The sequence below is a fragment of the Cherax quadricarinatus genome, chromosome 18 (assembly GCF_038502225.1).
Source record: "Cherax quadricarinatus isolate ZL_2023a chromosome 18, ASM3850222v1, whole genome shotgun sequence".
NCBI lineage: Eukaryota > Metazoa > Arthropoda > Malacostraca > Decapoda > Parastacidae > Cherax > Cherax quadricarinatus.
Window position 1 is genome coordinate 33,098,015 of NC_091309.1, and position 15,000 is coordinate 33,113,014.

Below are 15,000 nucleotides of genomic sequence, written 5' to 3' on the forward strand. Positions count from 1 at the left end.
TGCTGAGTGTTCTATTATGATATTTAGCTCTCCAGAGCAGGGCTTAAGACCCTCAGCTATCAGCATTGCAGGGCCAGACCCAAACCCCCCCAAACAACCACAAAAAGCCTCAGTACTATATGCCCGGCACCGGGGTCCCTCGTAGTTGCAGCTGTGCGATGCTTCTCCTCAATCATGGTACCTGTTATCTTTACCTTCCTGTAGGCACTGTAGTCACTGGTTCATCTAACTTTTTCACTGCACTTACTGTATTTACTGACACAACTATACTTATCTCTAATCTCCCTGATCTTCAAATATGCCACTACGTACTGTGTGGAAGCACTCTTAGGCCTAGTTCCCAGCCACTCCCCTTCCTTATTCCTGTCCGGCACTTATCATTTGGCACTATTATCTATGTTTTCTCTTCTGTGATCACTTATATTTCCTTTTTGTGGGGCTTAAGTGATTATATGCACTCTTATGTTTGCACATGTCTATATCCCACTCTCTATTCCCTATGATACAATCAGAAAAAACCATGAATTCACGAGCTCAATCATGTGCGGCTTCTCCACTCCACTGTGTGTGTATAGCTTTTGCCATGGGTTGTTTAGTTTTTGCTGTGGCATATTAATATTTATAATTCATAATGTTTTCAAATATGCCAGGAGTGGCAAATTTTGTCTCAGACATGATGGGAATGACTAACCTCCAACCCAGTGTTTAGGTCACGGGTTAGTTTTACCTAGAGTTTACCTGGAAAGGGTTTCAGGGGTCAGTGCCCCCATGGCTCAGTCTGAGACCAGGCCTCACAGTGGATCAGGGTCTAATCAACCAGGCTGTTACTACTGGCCGCACACAAGCTGATGTACGAACCACAGCCTGGTTGGTCAGGTACTGACTTTAGGTGCCTGTCCAGTGCCTTCTTAAAGACAGCCAGGGGTCTATTGGTAATCCCCCTTATGTATGCTGGGAGGCAGTTGAACAGGCTTGGACCCCGGACACTTATTGTGTTGTCTCTCAGTGTACTCGTGGTGCCCCTGCTTTTCATCGGGGGAATGTTGCATCTCCTGCCAAGTCTTTTGCTTTCATAGGGAGTGATTTTCATGTGCAGGTTTGGTACCAATCCCTCCAGGACCTTCCAAGTGTATATTATCATGTATCTCTCTCACCTGCATTCCAGGGAATACAGATCAAGGACCGTCAGCCGTTCCCAGTAATTTAGGTGCCTTATCGTGCTTATATGTGCCGTGAAAGTTCTTTGTACACTCTCCAGGTCTGCAATGTCGCCAGCCTTGAAGGGGGCCATTAGTGTACAGCAGTATTCCAGCCTAGAGAGCACAAGCAATTTGAAGAGAATCATCATGGGCTTGGTGTCCCTAGTTTTGAAGGTTCTCATTATCCATCCTACCATTTTCCTAGCAGATGAGGTAGATACATTGTTGTGGTCTTTGAAGGCGAGGTTCTCTGACATTATCAGTCCCAGGTCCTTCACATTACTTTTCTGCTCTTTTGTATGGTTAGAATTTGTGGTATACCCTGATACATTTTTAATTTCTTCAAGTTTCCCATATCTGAGTAGTTGAAATTTCTCCTCGTTGAACTTCATATTGTTTTGAGTAGCCCATTCGAAGATTTAGTTGATGTCCGCTTGGAATCTCACAGTGTCTTCGATGGAGGTCACTGCCATGGTAATCCAGGTGTCATCCGCAAAGAAAGACACGGAGCTATGACTTACATCTCTATGTCAGAAATGAGAATGAGGAATAGAATGGGAGCGAGTACTGTGCCTTGTGGAACAGAGCTTTTTACCGTGGCTGCCTGGGACTTTACTCTGTTTACTAATACTCTTTGTGTTCTATTTGTCAGGAAGTTATAGATCCATCTACCAACTTTTCCTGTTATTCCTTTGTCACGCATTTTGTGTGCTATTACACCATGGTCACGCTTGTCGAAAGCTTTTGCAAAGTCTGTGTATACTACGTCTGTATTTTGTTTATCCTCTACAGCATCCAGGACCTTGTCATAGTGGTCCAGTAGCTGGGTCAGGCAGAAGCGACCTGCTCTAAACCCGTGTTGCCCTTGGTTGTGTAATTGATGGGTATCTAGGTGATTTGATATCTTATTTTTTAGAACCCTCAAAGATTTTTATGATAAGGGATGTTAGTGTTCTCAGTCTGTAGTTCTTTGCAATTGCTTTACTGCCACCTTTGTGGAGTGGGGCTACATCTGTTGTTTTTAGTGTGTGTGGGATGACCCCTGTGTCCATGCTCCCTCTCCATAAAATCCTCTTCAAAGTCTTGTGGAGTTAAGATAATATCCGAGATTTTTGGGATGTCCAAATTTTGGGCTTCGTTCATAAAGAATTCATTTGGGTTGTCAACCCTTAGCCATTAAACGGTCCAAACGTATATATACGTTCATTTGCCCAGCACCCCGAATATTTTGAAAAAAAAAAAATCATAGAAAAAAAGGGTACATTTTTTTAAGTGTTTTAGAATAAAAAAAATCAGGGTCAGTACTTACGGAGATATGAGGCCGAGAAGTTGGCACTGGATGCTCATGTGACAGCAACATGGAGTCCTGCCGCTTGCAGAAGTGTTGCCGATATACCTTTATAGGCAAATTCCTAGGCCTATACCTTGACAACAACCTGAATTTCAGCACCCATATCCAACACATAACCAAAAAAGTATCCAAAACAGTTGGGATCCTCTCCAAGATATGATACTACGTGCCGCAAAATGTCCTTCTCACACTATACCACTCACTTATTTATCCATACCTCACCTATGCTATTTGTGCTTGGGGATCAACTGCAGCAACACACCTAAAGCCAATAATAACCCAACAAAAAGCTGCAGTAAGAATAATCACTAAATCCCATCCCTGGCAACCCCCCCCCCCCCACTCTTCATAGATCTAAACTTACTCCCTGTTCAGTACATCCACACTTACTACTGTGCAATCTACATCTACAGGACCTTAAACTCCAATATCAACCTTGACCTAAAACGCTTTCTTGATAGTTGTGACAGAACCCACAGGCATAACACCAGACACAAACATCTCTATGACATTCCCCATGTCTGACTAAACCTTTACAAAAATTCAATGTATGTCAAAGGCCCTAAAATCTGGAACACCCTACCTGAGAACTCTAGAACTGCAGACACATTCATCACCTTCAAAACTACCATTAGAAAACATCTTATCTCCCTGATAAACCCCATCAACTAACTACACAAATACCACCTGGTGGTTCACACTTACACTCACTCACCCATTTGACCATAAACAGAAATATTAATCTCAATCTTAAAATAATGAATCCTATGATACTCCAATACTGAAGCTATGTACTGTGCCAAAACAAAAGCATTCACATTGCTAAACTCACAAACTAGTATTTAGTCACTTAGCCATAATACCAACTTACCTCATAATTTGTAATATTTTAAAATAAAGAATTAAACTAAGTCTGCCCGAAATGCCTAGCCATGCTAGGCGTTCTAGTGGTACACTCTGTAATCATTATTTAACTACATGTAAACCACACAACAACCAAATTCTGTAAATTCAACATTGTAATCTTTATAGAGAATAAACTTTGAATTTGAATTTTAATTTTTCATATTATTTTATGTAATTTTTATGTTCTGATAATTACAATTTATAGAAATTCTTGTCATTTCATAACCAATCTTCGTTCTGACACTAGTATTAGGTACTGAAATTGTACTCAAATTGTCACAAACACACTGACAGGTGGACATTTACACCTGCCTTGGCCATTTACTATTGTCTTGGAATATGTATATACAAAGTATTTATAGGTCCCAGCAATGTTTTAGATATGTGGAAGTATATAATAATAATGAGTAGGAGGAGGAGAAGGAGGAGGAGGAGGAGGAGAAGGAGGAGAAGGAGGAGGAGGAGGAGGAGAAGAAGGAGGAGAAGGAGGAGAAGAAGGAGGAGAAGAAGGAGGAGAAGGAGGAGGAGAAGAAGGAGAAGGAGGAGGAGGAGAAGGAGGAGGAGAAGGAGGAGGAGAAGGAGGAGAAGAAGGATGAGGAGGATGAGGATGATGATGATGATGATACGTAATAATAATAATAATAAGTAATGAGAGCTCGGCTGGCATTAGTGGAGTGTGGATGTGTCTTCTGAAGGTTCCTCAGTTGTTACTTGGTGGTGTAGGCCCTATTTAGGCTCTGCTTCACCGTCTTTCTTTTCTTGTGTGCTTATGTTGTCATTGTCTTTTCCTTCAGGCGGTGTTGTGTGGCCCATTTATGGGGGCTTTGACTCAGATGTCGTTCGCCCCCATAGGGAGGGACCCCCCTCCTGTCTCTACTCAGTTGACAACTGTTTCACTACCGTCAGACCAAGATATGGCTAGTGTGCCCCCTACTGGGATAAACAAACGGGCTCTTGAGATTGACGATGGTGCCAGGCCCCTGTCTAGCCCAAAACGCCAACCCATCACTTGTCCAGACTATGCTCCTTCTCCTCATATTACTCCAGACGTGATGGTGGTTCTTGTGCATCCTAAGGATGGCGATATGCCCTTCACCAACCCACGGGACGTCACCAACGCCATCAGTGGATCTCCTTTCAGCAAGGCTTGCATAGATGGGGGCGTCCAACAACTCGGTAGGGGTGCAGCCCTAAGGTTCCGGCTCCATCGAAAGTCTTTTCTGGCTAGAAATTTGCCATTAAATGCCATTCATGTTCTGGGTAGGTGGAATGTTGTTTGCTGGGAGGTCCGCTCCTCAATCCTCGCTGCTTGCTGTTGTTACGGCAGAATTAGACCAATTTCTACATCCCTCTCAGATGAGGAGATCCACTCTGAATTGGTTCACAGTGGGGGTGACGACTTAGGTTTGCAGGAGGTTTGGAGCCTCTCGAATCATCTTACCCCATCTCGTATGGTTTGTGTATGTTTCTCGAGTGCCCTCCCGAAATTTGTGACTTTTGGCAATCTATGATTTCCTGTACTTCCTTATACTTTTCCTTTACTCCGGTGTCGGAAATGTTTCCTTTTCGGGCATGGAGAGTTGTCTTGCTGTGGTAAGGTAAGATGTGCGAACTGCAGCGGGTTTCACCCAGTAGTTAAAGACGGCATCACTTGTACCCGCCCGGCTTCATGCTACTTCTGTAAGGGGAACCACAAGGTTACCTCCCGGTCTTACCCGGCATATCACCAGGCTCTTGATCTGGAAAACTCAGCCAGGGCCTGGTCTTGTATGCTCGATGAATGTAACTCCTGCTTGCGGTCCATAAAGCCAGTCACAGTCCATCAGCCCCTTCCTCCTTCGCCTCCAGTGCCCCCCACTAAGAGTCTCCGCAACACCAACACGGCCAGGGCATCTGTACTCCGCAGCTGTGAGGGCTAATATCCCTGTTACAAATCGGTTTGGGGCTCTTGCGGACCTCTCTTTACCTTTAGAGGATTCCTTACCCCTGGGGCAACATCAACTTAGGGTGTCCTCGGACCTGGCTTCCATTGCGGAAATTATTGCACATGCCTCCCCTCGTCCACAACGCACGTCCTCCCATCGAGGTGGTACAGTTCCCAAATCGACTCGTTGTTCAGAACCCCACCCAGTTCAGATGGACATCATACCCGACCCGGAGCCTCCCGTCTCGCAGCCGACTCCCCCCCCCCAATTCTCCTCAACCCCAGCCTCGGCCTGTTTCCACTCCAGGACTCTTCATCTCTGAAGGTCCCACTTTCTCACTCTTGCCTGCCTGGGCTTTATTCCTTCATCCTATCCTTCTCCTGGTGGAGGAGGTGCTACATTCTTACCTCCAGGGCACCTCTTTTGTGACTGCATGTCTCTCGGTTCTCCCTCGCCATATTGGGCTGCTTAGTTCACACACGTGAACCTTTCTCACCCCTCTGTTTTTCTTCTTTGGAATGCATGTTCTGTCCTGGGGAAGCTTCCAGACCTTCAGAGGTATCTGAAGGTCTGGAAGCTTCAGAGAGACCCACCACCCACTGGTGGTGGGTCTCTCTGAGACATGGTTACGCCATCGACATTCTTTTCGGATGCCTGGTTTCACTGTTTACCATAGGGATCACCTTGAAGGGAGCAGAGGTGGCCTAGCTCTTCTTGTATGCAACCGGCTCTAGAGTACAACCCTCTCCCTCCAAGCCTGTGAGAGTGGAGTGTTGGAAACTCTGGCTGTGAGAGCTGCCTTGGGCATTCAGTGGTGCAACATACTCCTGATCTATAATCCAGGCAGGTCGGTTACACAAAGTGAATTTACTTATTACTTTGGACAACTCCGTGGTTCTACACTTGTGATGGGAGACTTTAATGCAAGGCACCAGTTCTGGGAGCCATCCATTTCTTTGGGATCGGTGAATCCCACAGGTAGGGCCCTGTTCCAAACCCTCCTCGCATCTCACCTTTCGTTGCTCACACCACCAGGTTTGGAGACTAGAGTGGATCCTTATATTGGGCGAGTTTCTACCCTAGACCTCGTTCTTGGGTGTGGATATTTTACTACAGCTACTGTTACTGTAGGCCCCTTCATGGGGAGTGACCATCTTCCAGTACTTACTTCTACAAATGAAGCCTTAGCAGTGCCGATGACGGCAGTTCATTCACAGTGGAAAATCACCCAGGCTGGTTGGACAACCTATAATCGGGCACCTGCTGATTACAGCCTGCCTCAGGACTCCTTGCTGAATGAGACTGTCACGTCTCTGCAAGGGGCCATGCTTGAGGCAGGCTCACGTTCATTCTGTCTCTCCGGGAGCTTCTCCCGTTCACGGCCCCGGGTTCCATGGTGGAATGATGAGTGCCTCTGAGCAGTGAAGGCGCGTCGGACAGCATGGGCATGGTGGCGGCACCAACCCTCTTGGACTCAGCAGTTGGCTTACCGAAGGGCAGACGCTCTTTGTCGGCGAACCCTCCTCTAGGCGAAACATGCATCCTGGGCTTTATTCTGTTCTTCTCTTTCTTTTCGTACCTCTGCCAGCCAGGCATGGGGTTTCTTCCACTCCATGTTGGGATCACATTCTGTAAGTACTTTTTCCCTGCTGGGGGAAGGAGCGACTCCACTCTTACCCCAGGACAAGGCTGAGACATTTGCAAATTTCTTTGGTCCTATGTTTTCTCCTCCTCCTCCTCTACCATCTAAGATGATCAAATGGGGCCCTTTGCCACCTGCTGTACCCAAGGTTCAAACGCCAGGTGTTGGCATCTCCCTTTAGCTCCCATGAACTGCAGCGGGCACTTTCCCAACTTTCTTCTCGCTCTTCTCCGGGGGAGGACAACTTACCCTATTCATTTATGCTACATCTACCTCCCTCCTGTACAGAAGCTATGCTGGACGTTTCCAATACCAGCTGGTATACAGGTGTCTTTCCTGATATGTGGAAACACTCTCTTCTGGTTCCGATTCTAAAGCCGGGCAAGGATGATACTCAACCGAGCTCTTACCGGCCCATTGCTCTACTGCCCTGCTTGGGTAAGGTGCTGGAACGGCTGGTGGCTACTCGTCTTTCTTGGTGGATTGAGGAACATGGCCTCCTGCCTGAAAAACCAGAGTGGCTTCCAAGAAGGTCGATCCACCCTCAACCCTTTGCTTCAATTTACACAGCTTGTGCACACTTCATTTGAATGTCGGGAGTTCCTTTTAGCTGCATTTTTGGACCTACGCAGAGCATTTGACTCTGCATCACACACAGCGATTGTTTTCAAGTTGGCCCGCATGGGGCTGACAGGAGCTCCCCTCTGCTGGATGTGCAACTTTTTGCAAGTGAGGACCTTTCATGTAGCAGTGGGTGGTGCTTTGTCCTCACCCTGTCCTGTATACCGGGGAGTGCCCCAGGGATCTGTTCTTAGCCCACTCCTTTTCTCTGTCTTATTGTCGGATCTCCCTTCCATCCAGGGAGTGCATACCCTGGTATATGCGGATGATGTGGCACTTATGTGCAGTGCCCCAGCTTTACTGACAGCACAGGAAACACTTCAGGGTGCCCTGCAATGCATAACATCATGGGCCACCACCTGGGGTTTGGAGGTTAGTGACACTAAGTCCAAGCTCTTATGCTTTACTAGACGCAGACTCCCCACTCTTCCATCAGTCTCATTGAATCAGACGCCAATCCCTTTGGTCTCTTCTCATCATTGGTTGGGAATCACCTTAGATGCACCATTCTTGACATGGAAGAAACACATAACTGCCCTCCACCTCTCGTGTGCACGTCGCATTACACTTATGCGCCAGATCTCTGGCACCAAGTGGGGGCGGATCGAGACCTTTTCCATAAGTTCTATATAGCTATGGTTCACAGCAAGCTCACTTATGCGAGTGAGGTGTATGGCTCGGCTTCTTCCTCCTCTCTTCATCGCTTAGACATTCTCCAGAATTCAGCCATTCGTAATATGCTGGGAGCATTCCCTTCCACCCCTATCGCAGCCTTGGAGGCAGAGTCGGGGATAGTCCCTCTCTCATCGGTGAGGACAGCGAGGAACTGTTTACGACTCCATCATATGGCCTCTCTATCTTGTACTCACCTCTGTCGCTTCTCTTCACAGATGTGGGAGACAGCCTCTGTCCCCCCACGTTTGGTTCAGCCTTCCTTTGTAGCTATGGCCCAGCGTTCTCTGACCTGCCTTACTCTTCCTGCACTTGTGGTGACTCCCTCCCCTCTCCACTCTCCGGCACCCCCCTGGCTGGATCTGACTCGATACATCCACCTGGATTGGCATTACAGGAACAGGGAACCCCCTCAGTTTGTTGCATTTCTGTTTGAAGAGTTTCGCTCTGTTACATATGGCTCTTCATTCTCCGTCTACATGGATGGCTTGGCACGGTCCTCTCCCCCTTCTACATCATCTGCGGCCTTCTTCACTAATCTCTCCCTGTGTCAAATGTGGCGGTTGGACCCTGCTCATTCTGTTCTGGCAGGGGAGCTCTTCGCCATTCACCAGGCTCTGGCTTTTGTCCTAGATCACATTCCCCCACAACCACTGGTCCTCTTCTCTGATTCCCAATCTTCCCTGGCACTTTTGTGCTCTGCCCGTCCACAATCACTGCGCATCCTTGTTCGTCAGACACAATCTCTCCTCCTGGGCCTCTTGCGGAGCCCAGATTGGAGCATTTCCCTTCAGTGGGTTCCTGCCCATGTTGGAATCTGGGGAAATGAAGTGGCAGATTGGGCGGCCTCCCTCGCGCACACACTTCCTACTGTTACCCCTCTTGCCCTGGGCCAAAGTGTTTTCACATGGGCTGTCTGGAAGGGAATCCATCATCAGTGGCAAGAGGGCCTTGCACACTCTCTCTCTTCGGCGTTGGGCTCTGTCCGAACTTTTAATGGCCCTTGCCCTTGGGCTCGCCATCCCAACCGCTCGGTGGACGTTGTACTGACTCGCCTTCGAGTCGGGCACTCGCGACTGGCGGCTCATCTATATCGCCTTCGGATGACGGACTCTCCTTACTGCCAGTGGTGTCCCTCACAGCCTGAGATGGTGGAACACTTCTTACTGTGGTGCCCACGTTATCACTCTGCACGGACTACTCTCCGTGCGGCCTTGCGCACACTTGGGGTGCACACTTTCACTCTGCCTGTCCTCCTCAATGGGGAGGGGTTTCCCCTTCTGGACTGTCAGGAGATATTGGCTTGTACCTGCTCCTTCCTGCTGGCTTCAGGACGTATCAGAGACATGATATTAATCAAGAGATTCTTCCACTTTTGTCGATATTCCCTCTCCTAGCACTGGACGGCCATGCTCGATACTGGGTATGCTGTCAGTGGCCCTGAAACCCCAACAGAAGAAGAAGAAGAAGATAATAATAAGTAATACTAATAATAGGTAATAATAATAATAATAGGTAATAATAAGTTCCCTTGAAGCATGAAAAACAAAGTCCACCCCTGACAGTGACATGATAAGATGAGATAACATCTAACAAGAGCTGATATTTGATGAGCATACACACAGGAGGGTGGGGGAGGGTGCAGCTGATAAAAAAAAGATTAGATGACCATCCCTCTCCCTTTGTTTTTGCTGGTATACAAACATTTCTGTCTATTTGTCTGTCTGTCAAGCTCCCTGTTTATCTGTCTAGCTCTCTGTCTCAGAGAGAGCCACAAGACTGAGTCATCACCTTTACTCACATCTTCAAGCAGAGTATAGCACTTGTCTGGATTTTTGGGTTGTCTTCAGTAATTTATACTACATATACTTGTATTTATGTGTACCAGTGAGACAGAGATAGACAAAGACAGATTGAAAGAGATAGACAGAGACAGATAGAACAAAGCCAGAGACAGACAGATAGACAGAGACAGATAGACAGAGACAGACAGACAGATAGACAGAGACAGATAGATACAGAGACAGATAGACAGACAGATGGAGACAGATAGACAGAGACAGATAGTCAGAGACAGAGATCGACAGATCCTAAAATTGGGGTTAACATCACTTTCCTCTTAAAAGAGGAGTGTTAATATGACATTACATCAGTGAATCCTTGGTGTTTGCCACACAGTTTGCTCTAGCTGGTGCTCAATTTAACTGGTGCTCCCACAAGGTACTAAGTGGTCCCAGATTTTTTTAATACTGCGCACACCGAGTGTTAAGACCAATTCTATGCTGACCAGGCATCTCAGGCCAATCATGCCAAATTTGGAGGTAGGAAAAATAAAACGTATATATACGTTTGGGGCGCTACGTGTAAGAATGTATATATACGTTTGGACCGTTTAGGGGTTAATCTGAGCAGTGGCTCACTGAACATTGAGTCATATTGGGACTTTAGTATCTCACTCATTTCTTGGCTGTCATCTGTGTATGTCCCATCCCGCCTAAGCAGGGGCCCAATACTGGATATTGTTTTTCCCTTAGATTTCGCATAAGAGAAGTATTTTTTGGATTTTTTTCAGTTTCTTTTATGGCTTTTGGTTCTTTCTGTGATTCTTGTCTCCTGTAAGATTCCTTCAGCCTAAGTTCGATGTTTGCAGTTTCATTGACTAGTGCCTCCCTTCGCATTTCTGATATATTGGTCCCACTCAGCAGCTCTGTGACTTCGCCTTTGTCTATATAGGGAGCATCTCTCTCTTTCTAGTTTACATCTTCTCTTTCTTTTTCTTAATGGAATGTGTTTTGAGAAGATTTCAAGAACCACAGAATTAATTTTTTTCAAGGTAAATGTTTGGATCTGTGTTGTTTAGGATACCTTCCCAGCCTGTTTCATTTAGGACATGGTTTACTTGATCCCATTGTATGTTTTTGTTATTAAAATTGAATTTTGTGAAGAGACCATTATGACTGTTCACATTTTGGTGGTCAGAAGCCCTGTGCATACATGTCTGTACCTCTATTATTTTGTGATCTGAGTATATTGTCTTTGATACAGTTATATTACATATCAGATCATCGTTGTTAGTGAAGAGGAGGTCCAGCATATTTTCTAGTTTTCTAGGCTGTACTATCTGCTGGTTTAAGGTGAATTTGGTGCAGAGATTTAATAGTTCATGTGTGTGTGAATTTTCATCTGAGCTGCCTCCCGGGGTGATCTCTGCTAAAACATTGTTTGCTATACTCCTCCATTTTAGGTGTCTCAAGTTGAAATCTCCTAGTAGTAAGATATTTAGGCAGGAGTTGGGAGATTTTCCAGACAGTGGTCAATTTTCAAAAGTTGCTCCTGGAATTGCTGGGAAGTTGCATTTGGAGGTTTGTATACCACCACAATGACAAGGTTTTGGTTTTCAATCTTTCCTGCCAAAACTTCAACTACATGTACATCATTTGAAGTGTTCAATAGTTCTGCAAATGATGTACAGACCAACCCCCCCTTGTTGCCTGTTTAGTCTGTCGCATTGGAATAGGTTATAACCTGGGATCCATATTTCGTTGTCATAATGATACTTTATGTGGGTCTCTGTGAAAGCTGCAAACATAGTGTTTGACTCCATGAGCAGTCCCTTGATGTAAGGAATTTTGTTGTTTTATAATGGCTTTAGACCCTATATGTTTGCAAAGTTAAATGTCATTATATTGGTGGAATTTAGGGGGGCTTTATTCGCTGGCTCTAATATCTGTTATTCAGGAGTAGAGGCCAATGTCCGTGCCTCTACTCCAGAAGTGTTTTCAGTTGGTGTAGGATTATTGTCATTTCTTGCCAGTCTTTTTTCCCTCCTAGCCCTAAAAAACCTCTGTCCCTGGAGAGGTTATGGCTCCTCTCTTTTGTTTCCCATAGTTTGGCTGGTCTGTGTCTTCTAGTCCCCTTTAGGTGATGTGCCTGGCAGTATGTGTTGTAACATTTTGTTTCATGGATTGATGAGTGACACATTTCTGGGTGGAATAAGTTACAGGAGGGGAAGTTGCACTCTCCTGTTGTCATGTGGGTGCGGCATTTTTTGGGATGGTCAAAGGTGCATGTCCCACTTATTTTACCAGATATACCATGCCTGCAGATACTTAAGGCATCGTATTTACTACATATATTGTAATTCTGTTTCCTAGGATTTATTGTAGTTGTGTTCGTTGGTGGTGCATTTATTTTTCCTGTTTCCTCCCTATCTTTCACCCCTGTTTGGACATCAGCGCCTCCACCAGGTTTCGCTGGTAGTGTGTCGACACTGTTCCCTGAGGCATCATTTCCTTTTGGTTCATCTCCAGCTGTACCTCTGTGGACTGAATAGCATTGTCTTCACTGGCCTCCAGGACAACACTAGTAACCTCATGAGCACTGTCTTCCAGGACATCACTAGAATCCTCTGGGACACTTTCCTCCAGAGCAGCACTAGTACCCTCAGGAGCACTGTCCTCCAGGACTACACTAGCACCCTCAGCACTGTCCTCCAGGACTACACTAGCACCCTCAGCACTGTCCTCCAGGACAGCACTGCACCCTCAGGAGCACTGTCCAAGACAGCCCTGTCCCTACCACCCATTGTATTTTCCCAGTTGTCATACCATGCTGACATGATTTTTTTTTATATATGCTCAACCCTATAATTCATTGGGGGTTACATTCCATTTACCTAGATGTCCTGTGAAACTTGAGACCATGAGTAATATAAAATTACATCTGCAGAACAAATTTGGTCTCAAGTTCTCGGTCGTTCTATCTGCCTGTGTGTCTTGGTCTTTCTGTCTTCCTGCATGTGTCTGTCTTTCTGTCTGCCTGTGTCTGTCAGTCTTTCTGTCTGCCTGTGCATGTCTGCCTGTCTGCCTGTGCATGTCTGCCTGTCTGCCTGTGTGTGTCTGTTTTTCTGTCTGCCTGTGTGTCTCGGTCATTCTATCTGCCTGTGTGTCTCGGTCTTTCTGTCTTCCTGCGTGTGTCTGTCTTTCTGTCTGCCTGTGTGTGTCTGTCTTTCCATCTGCCTCTGTGTCTTGAGCTTTCTATCTGCCTATGTGTGTCTCTTACTGTCTGCCTGTGTGTGTCTGTCTTTCTGTCTGCCTGTGTGTGTCTGTCTTTCTGTCTGCCTGTGTGTCTCAGTCTTTCTGTCTGCCTGTGCATGTGTCTGGCTTTCTGTCTGCCTGTGTGTGTGTGTGTCTTTCTGTCTGCCTGTGTGTCTCGGTCTTTCTGTCTGCCTGTGTGTCTTGGTCTTTCTGTCTGCCTGTGTGTATCTGTCAGTTTTGTCTCTCAGTCTTAGAGAGCGGCTTGTAAACCAACATGTATTACACATGATGCAGTAGTCACATCTGATTCCTGATGAAGTGAAAATGCGCATTACTTGCCACTGAGTTGCCAGTCATGGCCACTGAGTTGCCAGTCATGCTTATATCTACAAGCACTTTGCCTGGAATTTTTGGGTTATCCTAGGTAATTTACACTAACTGTACTTACGTGTACATGTGAGAGAGAGACAGAGATATAGACAGATTGATACAGACAGAGAGACAGCCAGTGGTATCAGAAATGAAGGGATGTTGCACAAATGTTACACATGGGTTATTATCGAGGTTTTTGACATTTCCTTGACAACTTGTAGCCACATCCATCACTTTCCTCTTAAAGGGGAAGTGTTAATTAACATGACATGACATCAGTGATTCCCTGGTGTTTGCCACGGTATTTGCTCTAGCTGGTGCTCAATTGAACTGGTGCTCCCACAAGTTATTAAGTGGTCCCGGATTTTATTTAAAACTGCACACACTTGAAAACTGTGCACACCAAGTGTTAATACCCATTCTATACTGACCAGGCATCTCAGGCCAATCGTTCCAAATTTGAAGGCAAGAAAAATAAAACATAGATCTTCGTTTGGATCACTGCGGTACATACGTAGATCTACATTTTTTACAGTTTAAGGGTTAAAATTGATGTTCATAAGAAATAGTGAGCAGAATAAAAGATTTGGGCATGGGAAAGCCATTAAACCAGAGAAATGTTGGATAATTGAATCAGTTCTCTGGTTGTCCATCAGTAGTAACTGGTCATTCAAAAATCCAATAATGTGGAAGCTTGTGAATTTCATCTCAGGAATTACTATTTGTTAGTAATTTTCTTATAATTTTTTGTTCTCTCTTTCTAGTTATATTCAGTTTTTGATATTCTACAATTACATAAGGTAAATAATTATTTTTATTTATAAAATCATCAGTAGAATAAAGGTATGTCACAGCTAACCCACCCTCACTCCTCTCTCACCCTTTATACAGGATTTTAAGGGTTAAGTGTCTATATTCTTGTTGAGTCAAATGCTTGACTTTGAATATTCTCATTCAAAATGAAAGAAAAAGGAAACAATAAAGTAAAAACATATAAAAACATTGATTTATTCCTGGAAACCAAAACACAATACTGTATCCAAACTGCTGGAATATAAGAGAATGTAATAACAATGCTTCTACAGTACAATAAGTCTTCATTTACCGTCATCGATAGGTTCTTGGAAACTGCGACTTTCAGTGAAATGATGTACAGCAAAACCAATTTTACCATAGGCTAATTGATATAAACATCAGGGGTGCATAGTGCACCTTTAGCACTCATTGTAAAAAGGTTAAATCAAGAAATAAATGTTTGCTAAGTGAAAATTGTAAG

At 45.2% G+C, this 15,000-nt stretch overlaps 1 protein-coding gene across 7 annotated transcripts in view; it reads left to right on the plus strand.

The window, feature by feature from the left end:
* LOC128689482 (nucleolar transcription factor 1-A) overlaps positions 1-15,000 on the plus strand; it is a 193,463-nt gene that overhangs the window by 160,772 nt on the left and 17,691 nt on the right. The window contains exon 9 of one of the 7 annotated variants that reach the window (XM_070086393.1): positions 4,251-4,611. The exons of the other annotated variants lie outside the window; for them this stretch is intronic. Coding sequence (XP_069942494.1) covers positions 4,251-4,284 — 34 coding nt within the window. The 3' untranslated portion in view covers positions 4,285-4,611. Of the gene's footprint in view, positions 1-4,250; positions 4,612-15,000 lie in introns of those variants that run through there. 7 annotated transcript variants of the gene reach the window in all.